This window comes from Kryptolebias marmoratus, linkage group LG20 (assembly GCF_001649575.2).
Source record: "Kryptolebias marmoratus isolate JLee-2015 linkage group LG20, ASM164957v2, whole genome shotgun sequence".
NCBI classification, from domain to species: domain Eukaryota; kingdom Metazoa; phylum Chordata; class Actinopteri; order Cyprinodontiformes; family Rivulidae; genus Kryptolebias; species Kryptolebias marmoratus.
In genome coordinates, this window is record NC_051449.1 from 6,741,601 (window position 1) to 6,754,932 (window position 13,332).

The following is a 13,332-nucleotide window of genomic DNA, read 5'->3' on the forward strand; positions in this document are numbered from 1 at the left end:
AATGTGGAGCTAACAGTCCATATTAGCATAAACCTAAACTGAAGTTTTTAAGCTTTCAGTTGTTTCAGATGTTGGAAATGTGCTCTTTGCTCAAACTGAGATCATTCTGACTGTGGTCTGCTGCAGGTTAGGCGTAACTGAAGGACTGAAACACAACCTCTGAGGGAGTTGAACTCTAAACACAGTGCAGGATGTGACTCCTGTTTTCTGCTGCTGTTTCTGTAGGAACGTGCCAAGAGTCCCTGAAACAACTCTACGTCTTTTAGGTTTGAAATTTTAATCAGCATCACTTCAGAGTTTGCCACGCAGCCCTTTGAGCTGTATCACTTGAGCCACTTTGAGCTATTCAAGTTGATTTTAAATCTCAAAGCATCAGCTCATGTTAAGCTGCAAACCATCACCAGTTCCAGACTCCTTGAGTAAAGAACCTCAGTGCAGCAGCTTGTCGAAGCCTCGCCACCGGCTGGGTGTTTGGAGCCAATCCTGGAGCGCAGAGGTGCATAACATGCCTTTTTGTTTTTTAATGATCAAGGGGTGGTGTGTGTGTGTGTGTGTGTGTGTGGGGGGGGGGGGGGGGCTCCTTAAAAATGTTAACCCTGTGTTTCTGTCACACCTAGGTGAGCGGAGCACAGAAGCGTTTCGACGACTTACTGTCGGTCTGACAAACCTCCCCTCCCTCCCAACTGAGCTGCTGCTGATCGCAGGAGGCCACAGCCTCTTTGCAGGTAAGAACTGTTTGTATTGTTCATTTTCTCCATTTGAACTGCTTTAAATTGACATAAAAATGAGGCTGCAACTCAGATTAAAACTCCAGAAAGACTTTGTCTTTTCGAAAACAGTGGCTGTAATTCAGCAGCCATCTGTGCTGCAACTTTAGGGGGAAAATAAAGCTTTTGGAGCTTTTTTATTCATGATCAAAGCCTTCTTTCTTTGCATCAGAAGCTCTATTACAGCATGTCCTCAGTCCTTTCCGTTGTCTCGGTATCAGCTGCTCCTTTTCTTCTGGATGTATTGTCTAATTAAAGATTTCCATATCTACCAATCAGCTGAAACTCTCCAAAGACGGAGTGGTAACGTTACCTTCTGCTGCCAGATGTTCGTCCTGCAGCTACTCTGAATATTGTTTTACTTTCTGTTCACCCAGGAAGAACCAAAAAGACAGAAAATGGGACGTTCTGGACGACCATCTCTTTCCCTGGCCCACACAGGTTTCCTGCTGGTGGTTCTTCTATTACCAGGTGAGACGATAACAGGATTTATCTTATCTTTGATTTCAAAGAGTTTTAAAAGCTCTTTTTAACTGGAAATATATTTCAGCAACAGATTTTATTTATTTTGAGGACAGGAAAGCTGAGGAAGAGCTCATTATATAACTAAACATTAAAAATAATTTGACTTCCAACTATTGTCACTGAATCTCTCAACACTTTAAACTAGTTAGTGTCTAATTAAAACAGAAAGTCTAAAAAAAAATATTTCTTTGTTGATTTACTGTGAAAACAGATTTTATTTGCTTCTGTAAAATGTGTCAACCTTAAATCCAAAAAGTTATAATCTTTTGTAATTTTATTTTTACAACGGTTTTGCACATTTGTAGCAGTGTATTTTTAGTTCTTTGTATTTGTTTATTGATTTAAAATTACAAACAAACAAATCATTTTATTGGTTGTCACTAAAATCCACTCATTAATGCATTTTGACTTTATTCTCTGCATTATTCCAAACATTACACCAACCTGCAAGTTGGCGAGACTGATTAATTTACAGGGAAATTAGACTTTTTGTGTGAATAAATTCCAATGACACTCGGTGCAGAACTAAAACACATTCCTTCAAAAAGAAACCATTAATAAAGCCGTTTTAACACTAATTATCATATAAGTCACGCAGAAGAATTGTTACTTGACATTAGTCCAACAAAGAAAACCCACAGTCAGCAGGAGACGACCTTTTGTTGCTTGAACCTGAAATTTAAGATTTTTACACCAAGAACTAAGAATCCACAACACCTAACAGCTTCAGACAGATCTTTGAATAATTGAAAACTTTAAAAGATTCATGATGTTTTTTGATAACTCCTTGTAGTTTTTGGGAAATGTTTTGCTGCTTCCTTTTGTCCTGAAGCAAACGATGAGGAACCCGGACCTGGCAGAGGTGCATTCTTCTTTGCCAGCGTTGTAAAAATCACCGTTAGCCTTTGTCTCCCGCGGCAGTAAAACAGCACGTCTGGACGGGGCTCCTTGGTGCTGCAGAAATCCTACTTGATATAAAGACGCATCAATCTTTGCTCTTGGAAGTTCTCCACGTTAATAAATTTGAATAACCGGAAGTTTCCACGACAATCTGCTGACTTGGCTGTTTTCTTGTAGTCATAAACCTGAAGGCCTCCCCCTCCACCCCCCCACCTGGATCCTTTACAGTGTATTGGTAATTGGTGTGTGTGAGGGCCCTCTTCTTTGTAGTTTTACAGGTTAAGCCCCAGAAGTGGCGTAAACTCCAGCAGCCCATAGTTCAAAGCTACAGTAAAAGATGTAATATGCTTGGGGCTGGGTGGAGGCATGGGGGGATGGAGGAGGGGGGAGGTGTTTAATCTGCAGGATGCTGCCTGTTTCGGGGCGCCAGAGCCCCGGCACCTGCCGTTCCCTCCACCCGGAGCCTTATTAGTTGCTCAGCAGTTTTCACCCCGACGACGAGCGAAAGCTCCGCATCTGGTTCATGTTAGTAAATGTTGCTGCGAATGCGACTGCCGCTTGTGTTTCCACAGACTTTCTGGGGGCCGTCCCGGTGGAGCAGGACAAGCAGGAGGAAGGTGAGAACACGTCTGCCCGCCATGGGAAACTCAGAGGCTTAAAAGTGTCTATAAGGGAGATAAGTTATCTTTCTGTATTCTGTGAGCTAAAAGTACATGCAGTTTTCTGCTGTTTCTCATTATAATTACTCTTACAGTCTAAAGGAGGTGAGAGTAATTGTAAAATATTACATGATTAAATAAAAACCATTGTTGTTCACATAGAAAAGTTAAAAGCTATAGCTTGTCTCTTTCCCTGTAAATAAAACTGTCTGAAGTCTGAGTGTACTTTTTCGAAAAATGAAATCTGTTCAGTATGAATTCTGGCACCGTGCACACAAACTTCAGATCACTTTCTCTTCCCTTTCCCCAACTCCCCACAGGGGCTGCAGTGTCTGATGATATAAAAGCCGAGGCTATGGCCAACTTGAAAAAGCTGGTTCGCAGCAGAAGGAACGTCCCCGTCTTGGCTGTGCCCCAGTTCCAACGTGTGCCTGACTTCTGGGGATGGTACAAGTACTTTATGGACACACAGAACCAGGAGGGAGTGAGTGGAGCTCGTTTCACATTAATTATTCATTTTCTCTCTGTCACAATAATGAAGCACTGAACGCAGTTTTATAAGATTTTAATCGAACATCTTACTCTGTAGACAGAAAAAAAGACTCTTCTTTTTTGATTTTACAGGTTTATCTGTCATTTATTTCTTAAATTTTGCAAACATGAAAGACTTTACCTTCTTGAAATATTTAAATGTTGTTGTACTCAGTATATATTGCTTCTCTGTTGTTTTATTGTGAAAACTTTGTGCAAATATGAGCTCTCTTTTAGCTTTTAAACAGAAGATTTGCAATTTAATCATCAAAAGCTCCATCTTAATAGTTTGTTGTGGCCTGTAGATTTGTTTGGAACAGAACTAGATGTCTTTATTTTAACCGCCTCTCTAATTTACATTTCAGGTGAAGGACCTCGATCGTCTCTACCTGGCCTACCTGCAAAACAAGCACAGGTCCGAGGAGGGGCCCACCTTCAATCATTACCTCAGACATCTTAGTGAAATCTACCAAGCCTGCGCTGATTCTGATGATCCAGAATGCATAGCTGAGTCTACCAGCAAGCCAAAAGCTGCTGCGGTCATGCCTGCCGCCATTAGGTCTGGTGCTATCAGGATGTGCAACCCCTACATTGACCCCTACTGCACCTACCCCCTCGGTTCCAAGGCTGCTGCCCCGGAGCTGGAGCTAGCTCCGGCCAAGGCGCCAGCTCCCATCTTTAGCCACATCCAACCCATGCCCATGAAGGGCCCCGCTGGGTCCTACTCCTACGCCCCCATCCTGGAGCCTTTCCTGAACGCTGAGCAGAGATCTGAGCTGCTCAGGATCTGCCACCCTGACGATGTGGAATGCCTGCAGTATCACCTGAGATCAGCATATGGGTACCGCCCGGTTGTCGGTCCGGCTCCATCTTATGCCGCTCTCAAATGTGATCCCAAGGACCCCTACTGCATGCCCCCTCTGGTCCAGAAGGCCCCGTCAGGCTTCTATCACCTGTTGTACCCCAGCTGTGACCCAGCGGTGGATCCTCTGTGTGGACCCAGAGCTCCCGGTCTGCAGGCTGCTGGGGAGGCTCCTACAGAGCAGCGCTGCAACCCGCTCTTTGATGGGGGCTGCAACCCGCTGACTGCCACCAGGCTCTCCAGCGTCACCAAACCCATTGTGGAGTACGCCCCCAAAGGTGAGCCAGCTCCCCCTGCTGCTCCTCTGACCTGCGACCCTCGCACCAACCCGTACTGCGTTCTGGCAGCCGCCGCCGCCCTGCGCAGGCCTCCTCCACAGCTCCCCGAGCACCAGGTCTGAATCTGAAGTCTTGTTTGTAGGTTTGAATGGTTTCGTTTTTTTAAATAGTCCTGTGTAGTCTTGTTGAATGGTTTCATCGTTCCTAGCATTTGGTTTATTAAATAATGTAGCATAATAAGATTGGTCTTTAATGATGCCTTTACTTGACCAAAACCCACAAATGAATCAATCAACCAGGTCCGGTACCAGCTTGGTGTCCGTGGCAAGACCAGGGAGGGCTACGACTGCTTCGTGCACTATGACAAAGACTGCATCCCAGTCAAGTCCGGCTCCGAGGCTCCATCTACACCCTTCTGCCATCCATATGACCCCAAATGTTCCAAGTTTACCTCACCCTCCAACACTGAGGCCCTAAAGTCCAGTAAGGACGGCGGCGTGATCCTTCCCGATCCTGACTGCGACCCCGAGTACGACTACAACTGCCGTTTGCGTCGCGCTGAGCCCTCCGCCTCTGCCGACGAGCCCGCCGCCAACACAGAAGAAAAGCCAGCGAAGGTAGCTGCCGTCCCACGCTTCGAAGATTTCCTCCGAGGCGTCATGAGCCAGCACAAATAAACTTCGACGCCTTTCATCAAAAGTCTTGGTGTAATTCTTATTGGCTTCGTGAACCATTCCCAACGTCATCACAACACGCTTTAAAAATAAAGTCACCAAAAAATTCAATTTCAAATCAGCAACACAGATTAGAAAATCCAAGAGTTTCCCTCTTTTGTGGTCTGAATCAAATAAGCAACACATTATGAGAAACTTGTGCTTCAAGAATTTCATGTTTGTAGAAAAGACTCTTGTGTGTAGATGCTTAATAGAGTAGGGTTAGTTTAACAGGATGTTCTTCTTTCTGTTGTACATTGTCTTAAATATATTTAATGTTTTCTGCTCCTTTCCTTTTTGTTTACACCTTTAACGGCTTCATCTGTTTGGATTTGATAAACGTTCTGAAATAAAAACAAAGACCAATCGGACTTTATTTCCAGAAGCCAAACCATCACACGACAGAAGCATCTGTTCAGCAGGTGAAGAGATAAAATGATAAAAAACCAGAGTGTCACAGCATAGGCTAAATATTCTGGATCTTTCAAACTGAATTTGTTCTGTGGCTGTAATTTCAGAGCATCAGTCTCCAGCTGTTGTAACTAACAAACAGCTCGTTCTTGTGCCAGCTGGCGTGCAGTGTCGGGCTTTCACCACTTTGTACTTCAGCAGAATTCAAGCAGCTTATTGCCGCACCATTCATACAACGCCCCCGTGTTATTGCCAGCCTCCCGATAAGTCAGAGGTAAACGCTGACGGGTTTTGAGGCTTTCAAGTTTTGTGTGCGTTCTATGACAAAAGAGCAGAACATAAAATTAAAAAAAAGATAGTCAAATGACATGCAACAGGGTTAGAAACTAAAATAAATAAGTTTAATTTCTTAGCCATTCAGTTGCCTGTCGGCCCCAGATTTGTTATTATGAAAAACATGTTTTGGGTAGTAATACACAATACAGCCTAGTACTTTCATGGTAGGTACTGGATAAGTACCTTGTATCTGACTTATGATTTGAACTGATTTCTGTTAAACAAGTGTGAAAGCTGCACTTTCGTCAATAAAATGCCAAATATGTGGTCAAAAAACTCATTAAAACAGGTGAAAAACAGTCTGCATGGTTGTTTTTCAGTGCAGCGATGTTGTTCAAATTCACTGTAAATCATATTTGTTTGGCTGCTGAATCTTTAACTTTATCTTTGGCTCTCATGAAGTCATTTCATATGCTTTAGTTTTAACCAAGAGGCAAAATAAAAAATGCTTTTTGAATAATTTAATAAACGTAAAAATGATGCATGTTTAGTGGCTGCCTCGGGTCTCGACAGGCTCAACGACTTCCTCAGAAATGTATCGCCACACGTACGTTTACATGTTGTCACTTCGCCGACGCTTTAATACAAAAAGATAAACAAACAGGCACTCAAGAGTAAGTGTTGGGGAGGTAGAGCCATTTTATTTTAAGGCTGATGATCTGTTGAGATTGAAGACAACTCTGCCGCTTGGCTTCGTTTTATTTTGTCTGTAGCTCAACCCAAAAACATTTCCATGGAAAAGAATGAAATTATAAATTCAGGGCTGTTTATTTCAGATTGGGATGCAGCTTCCAGCAGGTGGTGCTCTCAGAGCTCACTGCTTTACATAAATCTGTCTCCATCACAGTCTAATTGTCTCGCCTGTTGTAATAAAACCTTTTCATTCGATGAATGCCTCTCTCCTTAATTGAGCAATTTACCCAGTGTTTGTCGTCTTGTTAGAACAAGCGAAAAACATTTTATAATCCCAGCTGTGCACAACAATTTATTAGAAAAAAAAAAAAGATGAAACTTGTGATCTCTTTAGGTGAAGAGGGTGAGGGCTGAATTTTTATTAAAGGTCGTCTCGGGGAGCAGAGATCAAACCGTGTGAAGAGCAGAAGAAGAAAATGTTTGGGATCAATTTCACGCCTCTGTGAAGAATAATTGCTGTGGATTTTTAAACGTTATGATATTAAGATAAGCGCCTTTCAGCCCGTCACAGTGGAACACATTCAGTGTACTGGTTTATCACGGCTGTCTGCTTTCTGTTAATTACTGAATAAACGATGAACTTATCTGCCGTAAAAAAAGCTTTTCCTTGTTGCTCCTGTCTGTCATTGTGATGACAGACAGATAGATAGATAGATAGATAGATAGATAGATAGATAGATAGATAGATAGATAGATAGATAGATAGATAGATAATCTTCAGTTGTTGAGAACCACATTTCCATTATGTTGCTCCACAGTTGCTGCTGATATGATGGGTGCAGAGCTTTCAAACCCATTTATGTGATTTCTATTTCTGATTCAGTGCAGTTTTTCTTTGTGATGTTGCTCCCTCTCTCTCTCTCTCTCTCTCTCTCTCTCTCTCTCTTCCAAGATGCGTTGGTACATTTTGGAATCAATTTCACGCCTCCGTAAAGAATAATTGCTGTGGATTTTAAACGTTACAATATTAAGATAAGCGTAACTTTGAACACTGCTTTCCTTATCGACGGGAGTAACTCTGAAATGGCAGCGCATCAAGTGAATTTTGGCTTTTCGATGATGTCATTGAAAACACAGCGTGGACCTGCTGCAGCTCCACCCTTTAGCTGTTTTACTGGTAGCTGAAACTTTTCTGTTCGCTGGCGCAAAAACCTCAAATGCATATTTAAAGAGAGCGAAATGAGCCGACAGCCTCTTCTTTACATTTAAACACAGCTAAAAACAATTAGCTCAGCTCAGCTTAAAGACTGAGATAAAAGCAGCTAAACAGGTTCTAACTTTTTCTAAGGCCTAGGTAACTAAAGCATGACTAACTGTTTCCAGAACCTGACTAACCATTTCAAGAACCTGGTTAACTAGAACATGACTAACTGGTTCTAGACCTTGCTAACTAAAACCTGGCTAACCATTCAAAGAACCTGGCTAACTAGAACCCGACGAACTGTTTCTAGAGCCTGGATAACTGCTTTTTAAAGCCTGGTTATCTAGAACCTGATTGACAGTTTCCAGATCCTGCTAACTACAGTTAGTCATGTTCTAGTTAACCAGAATCTGAAAACAATTAGTCAGGTTCTAGTTAGCCAGGATCTGGAAACAGTTAGTCAGGCTCTTGTTTATTTGATAAACTATTAATTTGATAGTCTTCTGAAGCTGACTAATTAACACGTTATACACGGTTTGGCTGTTTTCACAGAGAGAGAGAGAGGTGTGAAAACAGCCAGCTTCAGTTCAGCTTCTTTGCTCGTTGCTGTAAGACAAATGGTTCCCGACTCTCTGATCTGCTGCTGTCCCATAAATGAACAGAAACACAGCAGCGATTTGTTCATTTGGCTTCTGATCATATGAATCAGAAAGTTTGCCTTATTAAGTCAATAACAGCACTGTCCAAACTTCCCTGTCCCACAGTTTTCCCCCAAAGTGATTTTTATTCAGCATCTGAGTCAAATAAAGGAGAGAAAATTGATTCAGTGTTTGAAGCCTCAGATAGATAGATAGATAGATAGATAGATAGATAGATAGATAGATAGATAGATAGATAGATAGATAGATAGATAGATAGATAGATAGATAGATAGACAGATAGATAGATAGATAGATAGATAGACAGACAGACAGACTCAGCAGGGGGAAAAAAATCAATACAGATTTGTGTTCATTAAAGCAGGAGAAAACGCCACAAAACTATTTTTAACTGAATGAAAATGTCTCCAGGTTGCTTGCGTTCATAGTTTTTGGTGCATAACTGCTGACTGAAGTCTCAGAAGATTTAGAGTCCTCTCTCTGCTGGATTTCTAAATTGAGTTTAATCGCATCCTTCTGCTGTAAAGCCTGTCAGTGAGAGCCATCTATAACAGGAGAAGAAGGAACAGTTTGACATTTGTGGAAACGTATGTACTGATATTCTCTGTGAGGCCTAAAATGAGGTGAATGACAAATGATATGTGAGCGATTAAAAACATTATCCAGCAGGTGTTTGGATTAGCTTGAGAAATGCGGGGAAAACAATAAACAATAAACCTGACGGTAGCAATACACGATACAAACATTTTGTACAGGAGAAAAAAACCAGCTACAACTAGAAGCACTCAGAGAGCGCAATCCTCCACCACGGCGACAGCGTGGATAACAAATACTGCGATCCGGATTATATCCTGAATCAGCACCAACATTTAATCCATTGTTTTCTGTTTCAACCCCAACATTTCCTGAACATTTCATCCAAATCTGTTCGTTAGTTTTTACCTGATCTTTGCTAACAGACAAACAAACAAACCAACGGACACAACCGAAAACAGAACCTTCTTGGTGGAGGAAACAAAAGAGTCACATGTAGGAGCAGAGACATGTTTATAACAGAGGGGTTACCTGAGACCTTGACCTTTGACCCCATGAGCCTTGACATCAACAGGCATCATGTTTGACCCATGAGGTGTCCAGCTGTGCAGTTTGACATTCCTGCATTACACTGTTGCATAGTTAGAGCACTAGGGTCAAATGTGATGTTGACCTTTGACCTCTGGGCCTTGAAATCAACAGTCTTGACCTAAGAGGTGTCCAGCTGTGGAGTTTAACATTCCTGTCATACAGCTGCAGAGTTAGGGCACAGACTCATCTGTGACCTTGACCTTTGACCGGATCACCACCAAAATTTAATCATTTAATCACTTGTTGCTTCTGCCATTTTTCATGTGACTTGACAAACAAACAAACAAACACGACTGAAAACACGACCTCCTTGGCGGAGGAAGCAGAGAAATGAAAAGCCGTTTGTCTCCTCGGAAGCAAAATCTGAAGGAACTCAAGGTGGTTTAAAACTTTTGCACGCCCCTGCGTTTCTTCCAGAAACAGCTGGCATCACAAGAGTCAGAAATTTGGTTGCCAGGCAACAAAGTGATACCTGCAGAGAGGTTTTCAAAAAAAAAAAAAAAAAAAGAAAAACCAACAGAAAAACAAAAACTCCAACTCTGGTCTCCAAGACAAAAATAAGTGAACAGAACGATGGGCTCACATGAGACTTAAAATGTGTAAAACAGGAGTACTTAAACTTAAGTAGATTATTAAAAAAGTAGTCGGCTTTTAATATAATTATCAGGATTCGGCTGATCAAGCTAAGTTTCTGATTAGGTGAAGCTAAGAGGCGACGAGAGGATTAAATTTAAAATGGTATTTATGGTTATTATATATCTGTAAACATAAGAGTTATGGATTAAAACAATAAAAGCACCTACCAGACATCAGCTGCAGCTAAAACATCCTAATTAAAATAACACAGACCCTCTGAAAGTGTCTTCTGAGTTTTAGCAGTAAAAAAACAAACTCCTGATGGTTCGGGTCTCTAAGTGGAGCCTCTGGGTTTGGTGCTCCCTGCACGAGAAGCTTCAAGCTTTTTTTGATGCTCCCCTGTTTTTCCAAGCCAATCCTGAGACCCGATTAAAGATGGCCACCACAGCAAAGCAGTTGTAGCCAATACAGAAACGCCTACAGATCAGTATATTTTGCAGATATTGATCTAAAATTTGGCGCGGTAGTAGCTAAAGGTCATCTGAAGCTAAAGCTGTGAATGCTAACTGACTCAAACTTTGCTGTTCTTATTGGTGTCTGTTAGCAAAATATATCTTGAATCACTGGACAGATTTTGGTAGTTACAGCAGTCTACTCTTAGTCACTCATAACGAAACATAAAAATGGCTCTAACTCAGTTCCGTTTACAGATATTGGGCTAAAATTCGGCGCAGTAGTAGCTGAGAGTCACACGCTCTGAGGTCTCTGATCCAAGCATTGACATGCAGGGCAGCGGGCGATAGGCATTCCTAAAAGTAACTCTGGCTTCATGGGGTTCCACTGCATGATGGAAACATTCATTAATAACTCTCAGGCATCAGCTGACCTGATCTGAAGCAGGAATCTAAGTGGAGCACGGCTTGCTGTGAGGCTGAGGTTGAAAAAACAAAACAACAAAAAAAACGGAGCACTCTTCTTCCTGCACCAACAAACTGATGAAGTCCAAAACAGACTTTTAATTCTCTTTTCTTTGCTGCTGTTTGAGCGAGCAAGGCGGTAAAAGGGAGAGTGTGGAGTGTTCAGCAGTCCGTGATGATGTTTGTGGATCTGTCTGCTCTCTGCGTTGTGATGCTGCTCCAAAGGGGGCGGGCCAAAATGTAAACAATTAGCGGCGACAGGCGGGAGGGGTCAGCGCTGCTCCAGCTCATGTCGGCTCCTTTACTGCTGCCGCCGATTTAAACCAGCAGCAGCTTCATTTAAACCGAAAACTTTATGTGATTTTCAGTCTCTTTCTGAGAGAAAACGAGCTCGACCGAGGGGGGCGAGGGTTTAAGTTTTCATTTTATCTTGCCGTAATTGAGATTTTTGCAGCTGTGCTAATAAACACATCAACATTTATGGGAGTTTAAGTCGGCGGTAGGTCCAAGACGGACCACAGACGGGGAGAAGGAACCCCACAGAGGTTTTCTGGAGTGGAACAGAGCTGCTTCTGCGCTTAAAATTTAATTTCCTACATAAAAAAGAAAATCATTATATTAATAGCAAGATTTATTCAGAGCAATGAAAATTTAGAGGACTGATTTAACGAGGAAGGAGCTAAAGCTACAGAGCTCTATCCTCGGCCAAGGTTGCTCGAGTCGGTTTGTTTTAAAAGAATAAAAATGTATTTTTTTGTATTTCTAATAAAAGCTCAGAGCAGAAAGGTATAGTTTAATCTGAACAGTTAAATTCCTTCCAGTTATATCCAAATATAAGGTTTTAGCTGACTGTTTTTGTTTCTTTTAATAACTTATATGTTTTTAGCTGGTGACAGATCAGAAAGTTGATCTTTTTTTTGTACCCTTACTGCTCATCGTTGTCATTTATGGTTCAAATTTGTACAAAATGGTTGATCTCTGCCTCCATCATTAAAGATCACCTGCCTCCAAGGTGTTCTCCAAATATCTCCTGAAACTTTGGATGAATTTTACTGAAACTTGCAGAAAATAATCAGCTGATGTTCGTCTACGGCTGATCATCTTTCAGAGTCGACGCAGTTCAAGATGGCTGCCACTGGACCCTAAAAACACAAAAACAATTTTTACAGATTTTGGTGGGCGACAATTAGAACATTAAAAGGAACTCCAGGTCTTTAACTACTAAAAACTGTTTCAAACTTTTATGGAACCACAGGAACAAGTTTCTGTTCACGTCAGGCGGTGTGGAGGTTGGAGCTAAAGGTGACGGTGTTCCTGCCGTCAGTCTTTTCATCAGTAGATTCTTTGACCTTGTTCACCGTCGAGGCCTCTCAGATGTGCTGAGCTCACGGAGGCAGAGATTTATCGGGAGGCGGCTCGAAGGTCGCGGCCTTTGTTTTGTGGCTTTGAATCTTAGTCATCACAAAACCCCGGACCGGTCACTGCTTTACAGCAGATGAACTAAATAATGAACTCCATTAAATCTTTTTTCCTGTCATGTAACGGAGGATTTATGGACCCAAATGCTGAACAACGAGCCGGGAGACACAAAAGCTGGACTTTAAGGACAGAACGGGGAACGGAGGAGACAACGGGGCTGTTTTAGAGTGAAGTGGTAGATTTTTCTGCTGCGGCTCAGCCGCTCGTACGCTGGTTTCCTCTGAAACCGAAGCTTTCGGAACCCAGGTCTCAGAGCGGAGATGTTCCCACCCTGCGGTCGTGTGATATCACACCACAGACGACGGCAGTCAGTAGCTGTTCTGCACGGGCAGACCAACAACTGTAATAATGGCGGACAGCAGAGTGCTGTTTGTGCCGCTCACACTTCCTCTCAGAAGTAAACTTTGTGAAGACATTTTGTTGCTCGGCAGCCAGAATTTAAACATCTTTAACCTCAGAGGCTCCATGTGGACCAAAAAAATAAATACAAAAAAAAGACTGTTTAAGAATGAGGTTGAAACGCAGAGAAATGAAAAAGTTGTCTTCAAGTTGCTTTCATAACACCGAGAGAAGAACTATAAAAGAAATGGCATCAGTTTGACCTCATTTCCTCTGATTCTCAGGTGAGGAGGTGGCAGTAATTAAATAAATGAGATCAGACCAAGCAGGGCAGCATAATTACATCCGGGCAGCGGTTAAACCTCTCATCAATCCCTCTTTCCTCCCATAAAAAAGGAAGATATTGATGGTTGTCAGCTGC

General features: G+C 42.2%; 1 protein-coding gene across 1 annotated transcript; it reads left to right on the top strand.

Moving 5' to 3' along the window:
• The first annotated feature begins 395 nt into the window (after nt 1-395).
• On the top strand, nt 396-6,870 carry and2 (actinodin2). Its single transcript, XM_017410859.3, has 7 exons — nt 396-496; nt 618-725; nt 1,145-1,238; nt 2,765-2,809; nt 3,172-3,335; nt 3,748-4,638; nt 4,822-6,870. The coding sequence occupies exons 3-7, from the start codon at nt 1,166-1,168 to the stop codon at nt 5,197-5,199; spliced, it is 1,551 nt and encodes a 516-aa protein (XP_017266348.1). The 5' UTR covers nt 396-496; nt 618-725; nt 1,145-1,165; the 3' UTR covers nt 5,200-6,870.
• Nucleotides 6,871-13,332: the final 6,462 nt, after the last annotated feature.